General features: G+C 39.8%; 1 protein-coding gene across 3 annotated transcripts in view; it reads left to right on the forward strand.

Annotated features, from left to right (window-relative positions):
- sfswap (splicing factor SWAP) overlaps positions 1-15,849 on the forward strand; it is a 56,767-nt gene that overhangs the window by 22,489 nt on the left and 18,429 nt on the right. For all 3 annotated transcript variants that reach the window (XM_079659862.1, XM_079659863.1, XM_079659864.1), the window contains 4 exons: positions 331-391; positions 2,624-2,727; positions 2,829-2,958; positions 8,621-8,817. In XM_079659862.1, the coding sequence (XP_079515988.1) occupies positions 331-391; positions 2,624-2,727; positions 2,829-2,958; positions 8,621-8,817 (492 nt within the window). The remainder of the gene's footprint in view (positions 1-330; positions 392-2,623; positions 2,728-2,828; positions 2,959-8,620; positions 8,818-15,849) is intronic.

The following is a 15,849-nucleotide window of genomic DNA, read 5'->3' on the forward strand; positions in this document are numbered from 1 at the left end:
TTTTCCACCAACAGAACGACAGGCAGATGGACAACCTGGATGTTGTTTTTTGTTTTCCTTTCCCCATTCCAACTTGTTAGCACATTTTACTGCTGTACATCCAACGCTTAATGAATATACATCATGTTAAAATGAAGGACAGCCATGGAATCTAATTTTCAGCACCATCTGTCTCTTTTCAAACTCCTACTGCATCATGAACAACTTGAAACATACCATCAAGTTTTGCTGATATGAAGAAATGTTACTTGTGGAAAGTGTTTACTATAAATGGATACGATTTACGGTGTAACTTATCTTTGTGTATTTCTCCTCTCTTTCTCCATCCAGAGTGAGGCAGCAGATGAGGACGATGATAAGTCGGACACCCAGGACTCCAAGCTGACAAAAGGTAGAACACCAACACGAAAAAGAACACACTTTCACTTTCACTTCCTCTTCTGATTTGTTCAGTAAACAGATGCAAAGCCTGGGGGTAAATACGTGTACATTTGAGCACATATTTACTCTTATGTGGGTGTTCACGCTACAGCTGCCTGTGAGGCAGTTGGTATTTATGCTAGCAATTCCATTTGGTGATATCAGGCTGGAAATGTCTCCGCATAGATGAAAGAGTCTGCTTACCAACAACTGCTAGCGGGACCCATACAATACAAAAAAGCAAATTTTCACAGGCTGTTGTTGTTGTGTGTGTGTGGGGGGGGGGGCAATAGGCCACACAGCAGGTCACAAAGAAAATAATAAGTATTCTTCAGAGTAGTGCACAAGTAAACTATCCTGCCTCCCACAATAAGTATCTAAGTCCTATATTAAGGTTATTTCTGTATGGAATGAGGCACATTGGCTTCTCTTTCATCTCCCCGACAGAAGACTCATTTGATTACACAATAGAAATCAATGTGAGCTTAGTTTCAACTCTCACTTTTATTTCGCCTGTCCGCCTTCCTCCTGTTCGGTTGGTTTCTTGTCTTGTAAACCCTCTTCTTTGGTTCCTCTTCCTCTTCTTCTCTTTCCTATGTTTCCATATTCTCTGTCCATCCCTCTCTTAATCCTTCTCCCAGACTCTCCCTTTCTTCCATGTCCTGGGGCCTCATTTATAAAGGGATATACGCTCAAAAGATGGCGTACGCCAGTTTCTACGCGATGTTTGCGATTTATAAAATACTAACTTGGCAGGAAAACGTGCGGTCCTCCTCCACGCAAACTCTAACCCGTGCGTACGCACTTAGCACAAAAACGGGAGTGACGAGAAACTGCGACACCGTTGGCAGAAGGAAGAATGGAGAGAAATATGTGGAAATAATACAATAAATAAAATGTTACCTCTCATTTATCATATATGAAGAATTCATTTTCAAACATTGATTAAAGCCAATCTTAAAATGATTTAACAAACGCCTGTTTGAGACTCCTCAGTGCACACAAAAACATAACTGGGAGAAATAAATAAATACGGATATGTTATTTAAAACCACCTCGAACATGTTGTGTTAATGTTATGAAATGTTTTCTCATAAATGATGCGGCAAGCAGGAGGACAGAATTACGTCTAAACTGAAGCCGTTTTGCATTTGTATAGGTTGTAGATACGAGCATGGTTTTATATATGTTTAATACATGTTTAATCGTGTTTTATGCCGTTTGCCAAGACTTGATAAGTCGCTCGTAAAACACAGGAGGTATGGAAACTAAGAGCACCACATGTGGTAAATTGTACAGCTAATATAACACAGCACATTAGTTGTATTTCCTTTAACTGGTGGATTATGGATATATGGTTGCTGATCGACAGCTGGAACACAAACTACCAAATACAAACAAATAATTCAGATCCAGTCGTCATGACTCCACTCCGGAGGGATTCCCGATCATTTCTTAGTTTCTCATCAAGGGGGGGGGGTCTCCTGTCCCCGGTACAAGCACACTGCCTGAGGAAGGCTATGTGTATTTTTTTTGTCATTAACCTTTTTCGGACCACTTATTTATTTATTTTGGTGACGATCCGACCTCCATGCTGCTACTCTGGTTCAAACTGCATCCACCAAACAATATGATTTATCTCGACCTCCCCGAAATAACCAAAACCTGACACGGTGTGAGATGTCTTTTTTAGCTGTCCTGTTATCATTTCCTGCGATCTTCTCCATGCAGTCAGTCAAAATGAAGGAATGAAAGGGCATTTCTTTGACTATTTATAGGCAAATATGGGCGTTACGTGAAGCCCGCAAAAGCTGCACCGCACTTCGAGTCGATTGTGATTTATAAAGGGAAACCGGCGTAGGAAGTGCTGTACGCACTTTCCTCGCCGGTACGCAATGTTTGGTGAATCGGAAAATGTCGAAAGATGTCTGTACCTATTTTTTTGCTTTGCACTACGTAAGCAACCTTCCCACGTGAATCCTACGCAAGGCGTTATAAATGAGGCCCCTAAGCCTTTGTATGTATTTATCATTGTCAAGTCGCAGCCTAATTGCTTTAGTCAATTCATTTTTCATTTTGCTCTGACTTAGTCAAACAAAATAAGGCCAGGGTGCGCATGTCTACATGTTAACAAGATGTACTCTTCTAAACCCCTTTGTTCTCTAATTAAGATGTCTGCTTGTTTCTCTCTGTGCCCTCCCAGCCTCCTTTGCCCCAATCTGTTTTGCCATCAGAGCAAAGGAGAATGACATGCTGCCGCTGGAGAAGAACAGAGTCCGATTGGACGACGACTCGGATGACGACAAGGTCAGTTTGGTCTTTTCAATATGGATAGAAAATGGAACCTTGCAAAAATACAGTTTGTATGAAACTGCATTATCAATTAAAATGATCTGCTTTTCCTACAGTTACTGGAGGAGCAGGGTCTGAAAGATGTCATGGGTGGGACTGAAATGTTTGAAAAAGTGATTGCCTCATTCAGTGCACCAGAAGAGAAGAGACCCTCCCTCAGTTTGGAGGAGCTGGAGGCCAAACAAGGTAAAAAGATGTTTGAGAAAACGAAAAAAACCCTTGTTAAAAATATACGAATCCTGCACTGCTTCGTCCTGTACCTGTTTATTCCCCGGCTCTCAGGCAACACAGGATAAAACATCAATGAATAATAATTACTTGACTTTATGAATTGCCAACACATGTTTCAAATTTAGTCCAACAACATTTCCACTCTTCTTTCCCCGTTTGTATCTCAGTTTGTGCCTTCAGTCGGCCTCATCATGCCTGTCTGATTGACAGAATGTTGACTAGGCATGTGCTGTTGGATATGACACAGGTCATTCTTTTCCTCTGTTGTATTCGTGTGTGCTAGATTTAAATTCTCTGCGTCAGCGTATAAGTACAGGTGCTTAAAAGACATCTTCATTCCACCCACTGGCATTCCGTTGCTTTCTGGGAGCGTTGGATTTTGCAGGAAAAGCAAGAGGGGAAGTGTGGAGATGAATAAATCCATTGAGTCTGAATTATGAATTCTCTCAACAGGGTGTAGCCTGCAGTAAGACACGAGCAGTGTGGTACAGCAAACAGCAGCCGTATATCTCTCCAAGGCCCTAATGGAGATGCATTTGCTCTATTTTTGTCTCTCTTTTGTTCCGTATGCTTGTAGAATATCTCACACTGGCTTTCCGCGGTCTTTACTAACCTAAAGTAATGCATCAGTGACTCTGCACTCAAACACTTGACATATTACGTCAGAAGGCATAAAAGCATTGTTTTTCTGCTCATGGTTTACACTCTGTTGCCATTATCAGGGTTTTTATAGAACATATAGCATTTAAATATAGAAACAAATCTATCTCCGCTGATATAATAAGACCCCCGCTTGCTCAGTTAACCCTTTTCACAAAAAGCTCCAGCATAAGGGACTAAAAACACATTTTACTTATGCATGTTGCCAATTTTATTTTCAAGGTTACATTCCCATCTCTGAAATATTCATGTATTGTAATGTATGGCTATTAATTTCAGAAGTAATAGGGTTTTTTTTACTAGAAGCCAGAAGCTATTGTACTTGAAGTTGATTCATTGCTTCTTGCTACAATTTTAAGAAAAAAAATAAAATGCAATTGCCGTAGTTTAACGTCCAAAAAACTTGGACAGCTTTGCCTACGTCTGCGTGCCTCTTTGAATGATCACAGAGCAGCTGACATCTGCATTTATATTCTAAACATACCATTTTTCAATCTGTCAAAGAAAAGACGAGAGCCAATACCTTTTTTCGATTATCAATAATACATTGGGGCTTACTTAAAACAGAGGCACACACCTTCTAATACAAAGAGTGCTGTCATCTTAAAAAATCACCATTTCTTTTTGACGTGATCAAAAGTAATGACTCAACCAATACATGAGGACTACTTGAAGAACGAGGTGTGTCTGCCTCTCAAAGCTTCTCAATAAAAGATGAAAGTAAAAAAAAGCAAATGACGGCAATATTACAACAGTTTTTCGTAGACTATAAATATGTTATTTCCAGACACCTCTGTTGGATTTGTTTTATTATTTTGTCTGTACTGTCAATGGATCTGGCTAGGGTTGAAATGCACAACACCCAAAAACATCTCTGTGAATTGAATAGCGTGCTTTGTGTGGTAAGTATGCCACCTAAAGACCCTGAAAATGTTCATTCATTTTCTTTTTTGGCCAAAGTTTAAACTGTTTGGATTTTTTCCTACTTGAGAAATCACTATTTGTTTTTGTAGCGTAACTAGCTTGCGCCTGAGGTAACAAAATGTCATACAAATAGGTTGACTTGCAGATACACATAATTGAAGTGGTCTTCCTCAAGTCAGTATTTCAGCAAAATGCCCTTAAGACTTAGAAAGTGTAGACCTTTAAAGATGCCTATTTCAAGATTAGATCTATAAAGGACTTCGGATTTCCCTTGAACCTGAGAGAAATCTGTTAAATTAAACCTTTACAAGATGGACAGAAAGACAGTTGAGACGGCATCAAGGGTCGTGATGGTTCCTGTTTAGGTTCAGTGGAACGATCTCAGAGTGTAATGTCCTCTCTCTCTGAGGGCTGTAAAAGCCTAATAAATAGCTGGCTGTATTGGCTTTGCTGTGTGGCAAAGTGGCTGTCAGTCAGCAGGCCTAACTCGATCAGATAGCAGGAGAATCAGAGGCAGACAGCAGAACGCTAATCTATATTGACGGACTGGGAAACAGCCGCACACACACACTAAATGCCGTTTCAGCGATAAGTACATGATGTGTTTAGGTCGCTGCAGACATTTCCCAGTGGATGTCTCACAGTGGTGACTTAGAATAACAGAATATCGTAATACATCAATGTAGAGATGCTATTCAGGGATGATGGGAGATTAAGTCTAAATGTAGATACACTTTATACACCTAGTTCATTCGTTGAGGGGCTTGCAGAGACTCTCTTGGGGAACAACAATGTATCAAATGGCAACATGGAAACTGTTAAAATGTGTTTCAGGCTTTTATGTTTCGTGAAAAAGCTTTTTAAAACATAGACTACGTACACTACCTGTGCAACACCAAAGCAGACGGACAGAATTAGCTACTGGGCTTACTGGTGCATTTAGCAGCTAAAGAGATAGATATTTACCTCAGGAGTTGGTTAAGACCAATCATGGAGCTACAACTAGGAATGACTATTGGTGGTTATGATACAGTATGTTCACAACTTGTGTTCTGCTACTCTAACATGACTTAACATAACTGTCATTGTGGGTTTAACCAATATTTTCATTATCAAAGTGTCCATTATTTAAATCACTGTTTAATTCATTTAATTTCATTTTCACTCATTACAGAAACATTGGGTGAGGGAAAGTATAGTGAAATCTTGTGAGTGTATTGGTGATAAATTGGCTGCGTCTCAGGTCGGTTAAATGGAATCCTTGCGTCCTTCACTTGCGTTGTTTCCCTGCGTTTAGTCCCCTCCACCAGGGAAGCATGGAGAGACGCAAGGAAACCACGAGAAGCAGGGAAATGAGTTGTAAGAGCAATTGGGACATCGTTTCCTCCGCAGCGTCACATGAAGCGACGTCCGTTTGTCATGACGCCGCACAACTGATGTCTGACAGCAGCTCTGTCCCCTCGTTTCACAAACACCCCCGCCTCTGTTAGTACACATTTACTGACATATACATTTGTATCATCTGTTGTAGACCCAAATAAATAAAATAAAATAAGAACTCATTCTCAAAAAAGATAAACGCCATTCAGTGTTTCCCCTATATACAAATAGTGGCGGCGCAGAGCCGCTGCTGAAATATGCGCGCCGCTGCTAGGGGGTGCCAGCTGGGTACCCAAAAAAAATTGGGTAAAAAATAAATAAAATATTTTTATTAATAATAATTTATTAAATAATATTAAGTGGCGACCCTTTTTCATTTTTGATTGTTTGTTATGTGTATTTTTAGTATTGGTGTTACTGTATGTTCAATAAAGGTGTATTTTTGCTAAATGTTGAGACATTGCCACTGTATGTACTGGGCAGGGCAGATTTTTGGCATAGGCAACATAGGCGGTCGCCTAGGGCGCCAGATCTGGGGGGCGCTGCGCTGGTAGCTCTAGGAGGGAAAAAACATTTTTGACCGTTGGCGCTCATCCAAATTTTTGGCCGAGATGTAACAACATTCCTAATTAAGTCAAGGTAACACCCTTTTCACCCCGGTTACACTTTTCACTTGCCCTGTACGATGGACGCTGTAAGTGATGAAAGTGGGGGATGTTGGCTTATCAGGCGCCCGCAGCTCACAGCCAAAGTGCGAGAGTGGGAGAGATACAAAAATATGCATAAATAAATAAATAAATGTTAACTAGGTAAAATATGATATGAAATAACAAAAATAAAATAAGCTACATTTATTTGTTTTTGGCTGGGGTAGGTTATTGGTTATGTTCATATTCTTATTTGATTATTAAAATGTAAACCGATCTTTTTCATATGGGTGTTTTAGAGTTGTACCCCCTAGATCAGGTCTCTAGTAATGTGTGCTCAAAGTGCACCAGATTGAAGCATTTTACTTTAAAATGTTCAAAAAAATCTTCCCGGGGGTATACATCCCCGGACTCCCCTAGAGAATGTGACGTCCACTCCCCAATTCAAACATGTTCATACAATACTGAATGTCAATACGTTTCTGTTTTTGTAGTGTATTTGCCTTTTGTAGAGATGTATTTATTCTTTACATATAAAATCTTGCCTAGGGCAGCAAATTGTCTAGAACCGGCCCTGGTACTAGACCTCAAGAGCCTTTCTTGTGCTGACATATAGAAACAAATTGGCGGGGCGCACTTCGCACGCGCACACACTAAAAAATTCTACGTGCTCCACGCTCACATTATGCTGTGCCCACGTGCCTTAGCACCTCTGCTATGACTCCATCCTAGCCGGAAACACTGCCATTCTTAAAATGTATAAATGAAAAAAGCAATCATGAAAATGTTTCCAATAACATAATTTTTGACCACTTTGTTGTTCAGATATATCACATATTTGTAACTAAATGATACATGAATTGAAACAAAACACAGTATAAACTGAGGAGTGAGTCGCGTGAGTTTCATGTATTTTCTTCACTCCGCTGGGAAACTGCTCTCATGTTTAATCAGATCAGTGCATGCGCTGCATCGTCCAATCAGTGAGCGATACACAGTAAGGGGGCGGGGCGAGTATCTGAGGATTTCACCGGAGGATGGTCTGGTAGTTCCTCCATTATCGCTCCTCCATTATCGATCCTCGGTCCTCCGGCAGAAATAAGCGCCATGGGACGCTACTCAAGATGGCGCAGACAAATCAACTTCCGGTGATACCGAGGAGCGACAAAATGAAATTAACCGACCTGAGACGCAGCCATAGTGTCATAGGAGTCTGTAAATACAGCAATCAGACTCAGCCTCTGTGTTGTGTCCCTGTCTGGGTTACAGATTGATTCTGCTCCACTTGAATATCGTTCACACTATACTCCAGAACGATTTGCCTCGGCTGCCGGCCTATGTTAAACCCTGAACAGATTATAGTAGCCCCTGCAGTAACATCACTTAAAAACAACTTGGTCTCCGCCAGCGTTTGCTTTAGGCTTCACTCTTGCCTTGTTTTCTGTGTCTCACTCTTCCTGTGACCCGTCTCATCGCTCCTCACCTGTCTATCCCCGACTCGTCTGTGTCACTTCATCTCCTTCCCTCGCAGAACTGTGCATATACATACATATATGTCCCAATTTCACTCAGATATGTCTCCTCTTCTCCTACATTTTGATGCCTACTCTTTTTCTGTGTACACCTTGGATTGCATGAAATTGTCTACCATTGGAGATTCAGTCAGGCCCTATATTTTCAGTTGGAACTTCAACAGCAAGTTTCTTCTTGTAGGTCCATACTTTTCTGAGGTTTTTGTTGTGTCCACACCCTCAATTGTCCTTCTCTGTCTCAATTTGTGTCTTTGAGCCTTCCTTTTGATTTTTGGCTTCCAAACACCGTTTACCTTTAGTGAGAAGCAGAGCATAAAGCCTCTTTCCCTCCTTTGCTCTGTCTTTCAAATCATTTTCCTCCTCACTCATGGCACTATAGCAGAGGTAATTCTAGCTGTGGTTAGAAACAAACAAAAGGACAACAATTGTTTTCATCACCTTCCAACCGTCTCTCTCCTGTTTTTGCCCTCTCAGCTAAGCAGAAACTGGAGGACCGTTTAGCCGCGGCAGCCAGGGAGAAGCTGGCCCAGGCTTCTAAGGAGTCCAAGGAGAAACAGCTACAGGCGGAGAGGAAGAGGAAGGCAGCGCTCTTCCTCCAGACACTCCGCGGCCCCTACGCTGGGGAGCCTGAGGCCAAGAGAGCCGAGCTAGATGCTACTGCACAGCTTGAGGTAGGCGAGCGCTTAATAAAGATGTGTGTGTGTGTGTGTCTATATTAAAACAAAAGTCAAGCCAAATCTGTTAACATAATGTAACTTAATATATTGTGAATCTTTCACACCTTGCCAACACAAAGTTTTATTTGCTTCATATTTGAATGCAGTTTGGAACATTGTGTTAAGTGTGAAATCATTTCTGGCCTCTAATTTCACAAATGTTGTGTAAAGGGAGACTCTTTTCTACTCCTTGAATTACTTTTCCATCTGGAGCCCAACAGTTTGCTGTGAATCACGTCACTGAGATATTGTGTGTGTGTGTGTGTGTGTGTGTGTGTGTGTGTGTGTGTGTGTGTGTGTGTGTGTGTGTGTGTGTGTGTGTGTGTGTGTGTGTGTGTGTGTGTGTGTGTGTGTGTGTGTGTGTGTGTGTGTGTGTGTGTGTGTGTGTGTGTGTGTGTGTGTGTGTGTGTGTGTGTGTGTGTGTGTGTGTGTGTGTGTGTGTGTGTGTGTGTGTGTGTGTGTGTGTGTGTGTGTGTGTGTGTGTGTGTGTGTGTGTGTGTGTGTGTGTGTGTGTGCACCGCCACTTGATGTTCAACTATCTTCGGTTTTCTTTGACATGGTTGGCAGCCCCGCTATTTTCTTCAATATGTGAAAGCAAGTTATTATACAATTTTAGCAATACCAGTCTAAACAAACTTTTCAAACATGAATTTAGACTTGTCTCCCTGCGCTCATAACCTTCCATTTTCTGCTTTTTTAATTACCACAAAAAGGTTGACATATCTTGTATAGGTACAATCAAAACATTTTATCTAAAATCCTTGAATTTTAACAATAAAGCTTTGTGGGGTGAATGACACCAACTATTACCACCCACTGACTTCTATTATTCCGCCATTGGAAGTGGATAAAAGATCACAATTGCTGCCGCTAAAACGATTGCCTGGATCCTGCCACTTTAATTAGTTGATTCTGCTTTCTCAATACAGCTTCTGAGTTTGTCTCGATGTTGAATTGCTGCAAATATTGTGTTCTAGTAGAAGTTCAGTAAAAGGTCCAATCAACTACAGATGGCTCCGTAACCCCATATATTACAACAGCCTCAATCTTTATGTCTGATTATAATTTCAAACATGTAGCAGGTGGCATATTGTGTTATCTTTCCTGTGATGTTTTATTATTGATTATGTTGAAATGAAGTTGCAGCAACCTACAGCTGTTGGATCTCATCTGTGTGCGGCTATATTGATGGCAGTTTCCAGTTTATGATGCCATGCAATAATATATTAAGAGATGAATGTCAGCTTGCTGGGGGAATATCTTTATGTACATCAGTCACGTATTTGTCGTGAATATTGGGTAGCGGAATACATTTAAAGATTGCATGAATACAGCTGGTGAAGTATGTCAGACATTGGTATTGAGCTGCTGTTGAGTGGAATCTGTGCCGAGGCTCTGCTTTGTACGTGTTCTCCTGTATGAGCAGCTTCAGGCCTGGGAAATTCCAATCAATTATTTCTGTAAAAGGAGGTGGTCTTTGTATGCTGAATGAGTATATCACTCCACAGCCATACTCAACTCACAATGGAGCCTCGTACATTTTCCTTGAACCACAATGCAATGTTTTTAACAAAGACTGTTTTGAAGGCCGAGGGTAGAATCTTTCCTAAGGTCTTAATAGCTTTATTTGTTTGTCTTGTTGTGGGTACGAGTATGGGTTTGTTCTTATTATTTTATTGAATAGAAATGACTATGTACGTTTTCTTAATGGCATGATGCTGTATTTCTATTTGCAGAACGCATACACGTTAAAAATCAGAGGATGCAGGATCCGAACAAATGCGGACATGGGCAGTTGAAGAATATTTGTCCTCGTGTTGACCGTTGTACTTGGTACATTGCACTTTTATTCGTTTTTGAAGGTGATTAAACCAACAACCAAAGTGCCAGCCAACAAGTGACATTCAAATATTCTTTCATACATCGTTGAGCTTTGGCACAGCATTTTGAAACACTATCGATTTTAGAGATGCTTTAATCGAAATGTTTTGTTTTGTAAATCTTATGCCTTTTATTTTATTGTCAGTTGGCTTTGCATAAGTTTATTGCGTTAAGGGTTTGTTCTAAATAGTTTGTCTCTATAGGGGTGCTGGTCTTTATAAAAGCCCATCAGATGATGCTAACTCTGAATGTATATGTTTTCACCTGGACACAAACACACACGTGATGCTTCTTGCCTGTCTCCATGTTATATGAGCAATAGACCATAAATCATCCTATAGGCTGACATGTGTAACCAGTAAAAAAAAAAAAAATCTGTGGTTAACTGATTAACATTACACACTTGATCCCTCATTTCATTTCAAACCTTTATTCAACCAGGCGAATCCCATTGAGATCATCAATCTCTTTTTCAAGAGAGACCTGCAGATAGTATAGGAAAATCAATGCAAGATGACTCTCAAATCCTGCTTGTCTAAACTCTGTTGCACCCCTACAAGCAACCTAATAATTCACGATAAAAATGTATCAAATAAAGCGGCCTTTCTTCTGTCCACCATTTTCAATGTTCTCTGTTTTGGTGCTCTAAATTTTCCTTTTGTTGATTTATATTTTGTGTGCCTCAATAATGTACATTTAAAAGCCCTTTGTCCGTCATATTTAACAAAGACAAAAAAAAAATGTAAGAACCCTTTATAGTGTAAATAAGACTGGGTGCGATCATTTGATGTGTAGATGGCCTGTCCATTTGATGGATGTTGCATGTCAGCTCTTCATATGAGCCCAGCTGACCTGGTGTTTCAGTGGTGGGCCAGCTGGCAGTGGGCGGGCTCCTTTCACTCTTCTCCAGATGTTCTGTGACACCTGCTGGAGCCATCCGAGTGTACAATCCCTGAAGGAACTACCAACAACCAGGTCATTGGCCTACTAATGAATAAAGATATGTTAAAGTTAGAAGCAGTTTTCAACTTGTGTTCTGATCAGTCTACAAAGTACAATATGGTATTTAGAAAAGAGATGGCAGTGTCTTATGTGCTATGTTGATGGCCATGAAGAATATACATCAAAGAATTATGCTTTTACTTTAAGTAGTCTTTACTTTTTTTACTCCGTAATTCTGTTTGATATAATTCAAGTCAATGTAGAGTGCAAGGCTGTAATGATTTGTTATGAAGAAGAAATCATTTGAATAACAGGTGATACCTGAGTGGGAAGGCTTGAAGATGATTAATTTGACTTTTAGTTGGAAGTAGTCAAAACTGTGTTTTTTAAGGCCAGAAAAAAGGATGGTGAAGTAGTGAAGGTTGTTGGGGCTTTAGATACTGTAGGTTTGAGGACCAACTTGAATGCTATGTTTTTGTAGAGGTATCAACGTGTACCGACTTTTGGATCTGGCAATGTAAGCTCATCTTGTTGTACCCAGTGTTGATAGGTACATATAACCCTCACAATAAGCTCTGATTTTGTAACTTTGCAATGACATAGTCTTGGTAAATTGTGGCTTTTCATATTGTTTTTAAGGGGGCGCCGATACTGTTTACCCACTGATAGGTTTCATCTAACCAATGGGGTGTCTAGATGGCTCAGTCCTCAAGGGAAATCCATTTATTTTAGAAATCAAATGCTGTTTATTGGTCCTTTTTTTAAACTGTAAAGAAAAACAGTTGCATTGGGACTTTTGTGAAATCTAAAATAATATTGTTCTCAAGTGATGTTTTTTCATTCGACCTCAGATGGGGCTTAAGCCTACAAGTTTGAAGAAGGGAAAAAACCATTGGCATTTTGTTAAGTGAGTTCTATAGACCTCTTCTTGATGCAAGGGGTTCCATGCTAACTTAACAGCCGATAACATCATTTGATCTCTTTAATTATGTGAAATGAAGGCTTTGGTTTGATCAAGAAAGATTTCATAAAGAAGACGATACCTCCTTTCTGCTGTATCGATTCTTATCATTGTTTAACTATCCATTGTATATTGATGGAGCACTATTTCAAACCATTTTCAGTCAGACATTGCGGCTTCATCTCTTTTTAATAAAGCGATTATATATATATTTTGTATCAGTCGGTCATTGGAGACTATCACATCAATTCTGTGTTCATTCACTATGACAGGACAGTTACGGAAAGAGCCCCAGTACTCAGGAGGGGAGCGGAGGCACTTCTGAGAACAGCAACAAATTGGATATTAATGATATGAAGGAATTAGAGTGTTCTCCGCCCGCTCACAGGCCGCCATCAGTGATGGATTTCAAAACTTATTTAGCAGGCAACGCCTTAATTAATAACTATTGTGATCATAAGGGAGGCCTGCTCCTCACAGTGAATTTCCTTTTTCATTTTCTTTTCAATTGACTTAGTAATGAATTAAGTTATGTTCTGCTGCCTGCTTTCTTTGATTACCATTGATCATTTGCCACGGTAAAATACAGAGTATTTAACATGAGAAGGATCTCCTCAACGATGTAAAATTGTCATTCGCAGTGATTCGTAGTTAATTAACTAATTGACTCTGAGCATGCAGATGATTACGGTAATTGAAGCATACACATACTATTATTCTACTCATATCAAAATAGGCGTGCGTTTAATGTCTCTCTTATAATTGTTTGCACTGTACTAATGCAGTTTCTCAGCTTTCGATTAATTCTTGTACCCTCTTAAAAGTGATATGGAAAAAGTCCAATTTATTATATGAACTTAATTAAACCAAAATTGGGAAATTGTTTCATTACAGCCTTATCTAAACACGGCGTTACTCGTCGGTTAAAAATAAATATAAACGGTCACTTTATAAATATCAACAGAAGAAAGATGCATATCTATAACGTTTTTAAAGATTTCACAATATATACTAATCAGAATAAGTTAGAATACACGATAATATACCGACCTACAAACACAAAATATATATATATATAGGATACTCTTACTCTCTGACTTTTCTGTAAAGTGTCTCAGGCTGAAGTTATAAGTAGTTTTTCTTAATCAATATATATATTATCTTCTATATTAAGAGAAAGTCTCTCCTGGGTGTTCCCCTATTCCTCAGTTTTCCCTCTCCTCTCCTCTCATAACCCCGGACTGCAACTTTTTTCATTGTTACCCCTCTTGCTGTCTGAACTTCCGTATCTTGCTCCAGCAGGTGTGAAGCGCAGACATTTTCTCATCGTGGTGTTGGGATAAGCTTCCCATACGTCAGTCCTAATTTCAAACCAAACCCTGCTTCCTATCATTTCATTATTTCTCCCTTAGCCCAGACACCAGATAGTGCGCAAACGGAAAGGTGTAATAAATATTCCTGTCTTCCCTGCCTGTTTGTAGATACTTATTGATCGTCTTCTGTCCTGAGCACTTTCTCTTTCTTTCCTGCCCTTACTTCGTTACCTCATTTGCTTCTCACTTTCATCTTCTTTCATCAGCTTCCTCTCTACATCTTTATGTCCCTCCCTGTCTCTGTTTTCATGCTCCACCCATGTGCAATTTTGAGCAGATGGGTCTGATTGAATTGGAGAGATTGAAGTCACGGCCCACATTCATTTCCTTTCCCTCTTCCCTGTTCATCACTCATCACTCTGGTCACATCATTTATGTAAATGTGAGCATATAAAGTGTGCCACCGGATGTCTTTCTTTATCTACACGCTCTTTTAGCACCGTGACTGCGTACATAAGTAAAAAGGGGTGACCCCATGAGCAATATAAGACCCAACCCTGGAAGATAAAATCCAACCCCGGAAGATTTAGTGTCTCCTTTAATCCACTGATGGCCTGAAACCATCTTTTCAGCATAAATCCGGCAGCAGGCCAATTTAAAATGAGCAGACAGAACCACATTGGAGCAATTAGAGGCACTTTGCAGCTGACAGTTGTAGCTCAGCGTGTAGCCCTTTGTTCTGTAACCCACACTTTTTAATCTGTCCAGTATGGATTTTCCTTTTCCTTATTTATTTTAAGTCAAGAATATGTAATACGAGAGAGTGTGGGCTTTGACTTTGCCAGCTGGTTAACAACCCCATGTCCTTTTTATTGCATGTATGTACCTTTTTTATTTAAAAAAATATTTCAACCTATTTAATTCCTGTACCTACATCTAGAGTATAATTGGGGACCTTTAAAACATCAAGCTGTATAGCTTGGTCCCCAATTATACTCTTTTTCAACTATATAATATAGGTCTCAGATATATACAAAACATGTGTTTGGCTCGAAATACCAAAGAGATCATGCATTGTAGCATCCCATAATCCCCTCTGTTTCAGCCCTGTTTCAAAAGTGCTGATTCTGTAGCTGTAGCTTTAAATGCCAATGAGCTTCTGCTGGCCACGCCCCTCTGTGAGATGTTTGGTTTAATAAAACACAATGGTGCTTTAGGAGGAGATTCAGGTGATAAGGTGGGCGGGTCTTGCTTTGGTTGGTTATTTTTTATTATTTATTATATTGGCTAATGGTTAGACAACCCTAGAAAAGATTGTGACATCAGAAAGTGGCCCAAAACAGACATTTTGAAAATACGGGATCTGTTAAGCTTTTTTTTCACGAAACTTTATCTCAGGTCTTCTTAACATTTAATAAACTATGAATGTGTCATACCCACCTAACGGGAAGTAACTCAGCTAACTGACGATATGAACCATTTTTACCGGAACAAAACACAAGTCTCACAAGAAATGAACCCTGAGCGAAAAAATGCTAACGCACTTAGCACAGAACTCTGTATAAATACTTTATTACTTATCGGATCTGCACAAACAAGATATCAGCTAGCAGGCTGAGATTCCACAGATTCTAGAAATATAAGTATCATCACTGAGCGATCAGAACTCGCGACAGGGGAAGCAAACCCAGACAACACACGACGTAGCTTTACGGAGCAAAAACGGCAAATATGTCTTCCCTTTTTTGCTGTTTCTGATCAAAAGTTGTGTTCAATGGCATTAAAACGAGAAAACCGCTGCTGAAGGTTAATCCAATGTGTCTGTGTCACTTTGAAATGATTACTGATAATCCATCATTTCATTTTTGTCAAAAACGGAGATTTCATATT

The sequence above is a fragment of the Notothenia rossii genome (genome assembly GCF_949606895.1).
Source record: "Notothenia rossii genome assembly, chromosome: 11".
Classification (NCBI taxonomy): domain Eukaryota; kingdom Metazoa; phylum Chordata; class Actinopteri; order Perciformes; family Nototheniidae; genus Notothenia; species Notothenia rossii.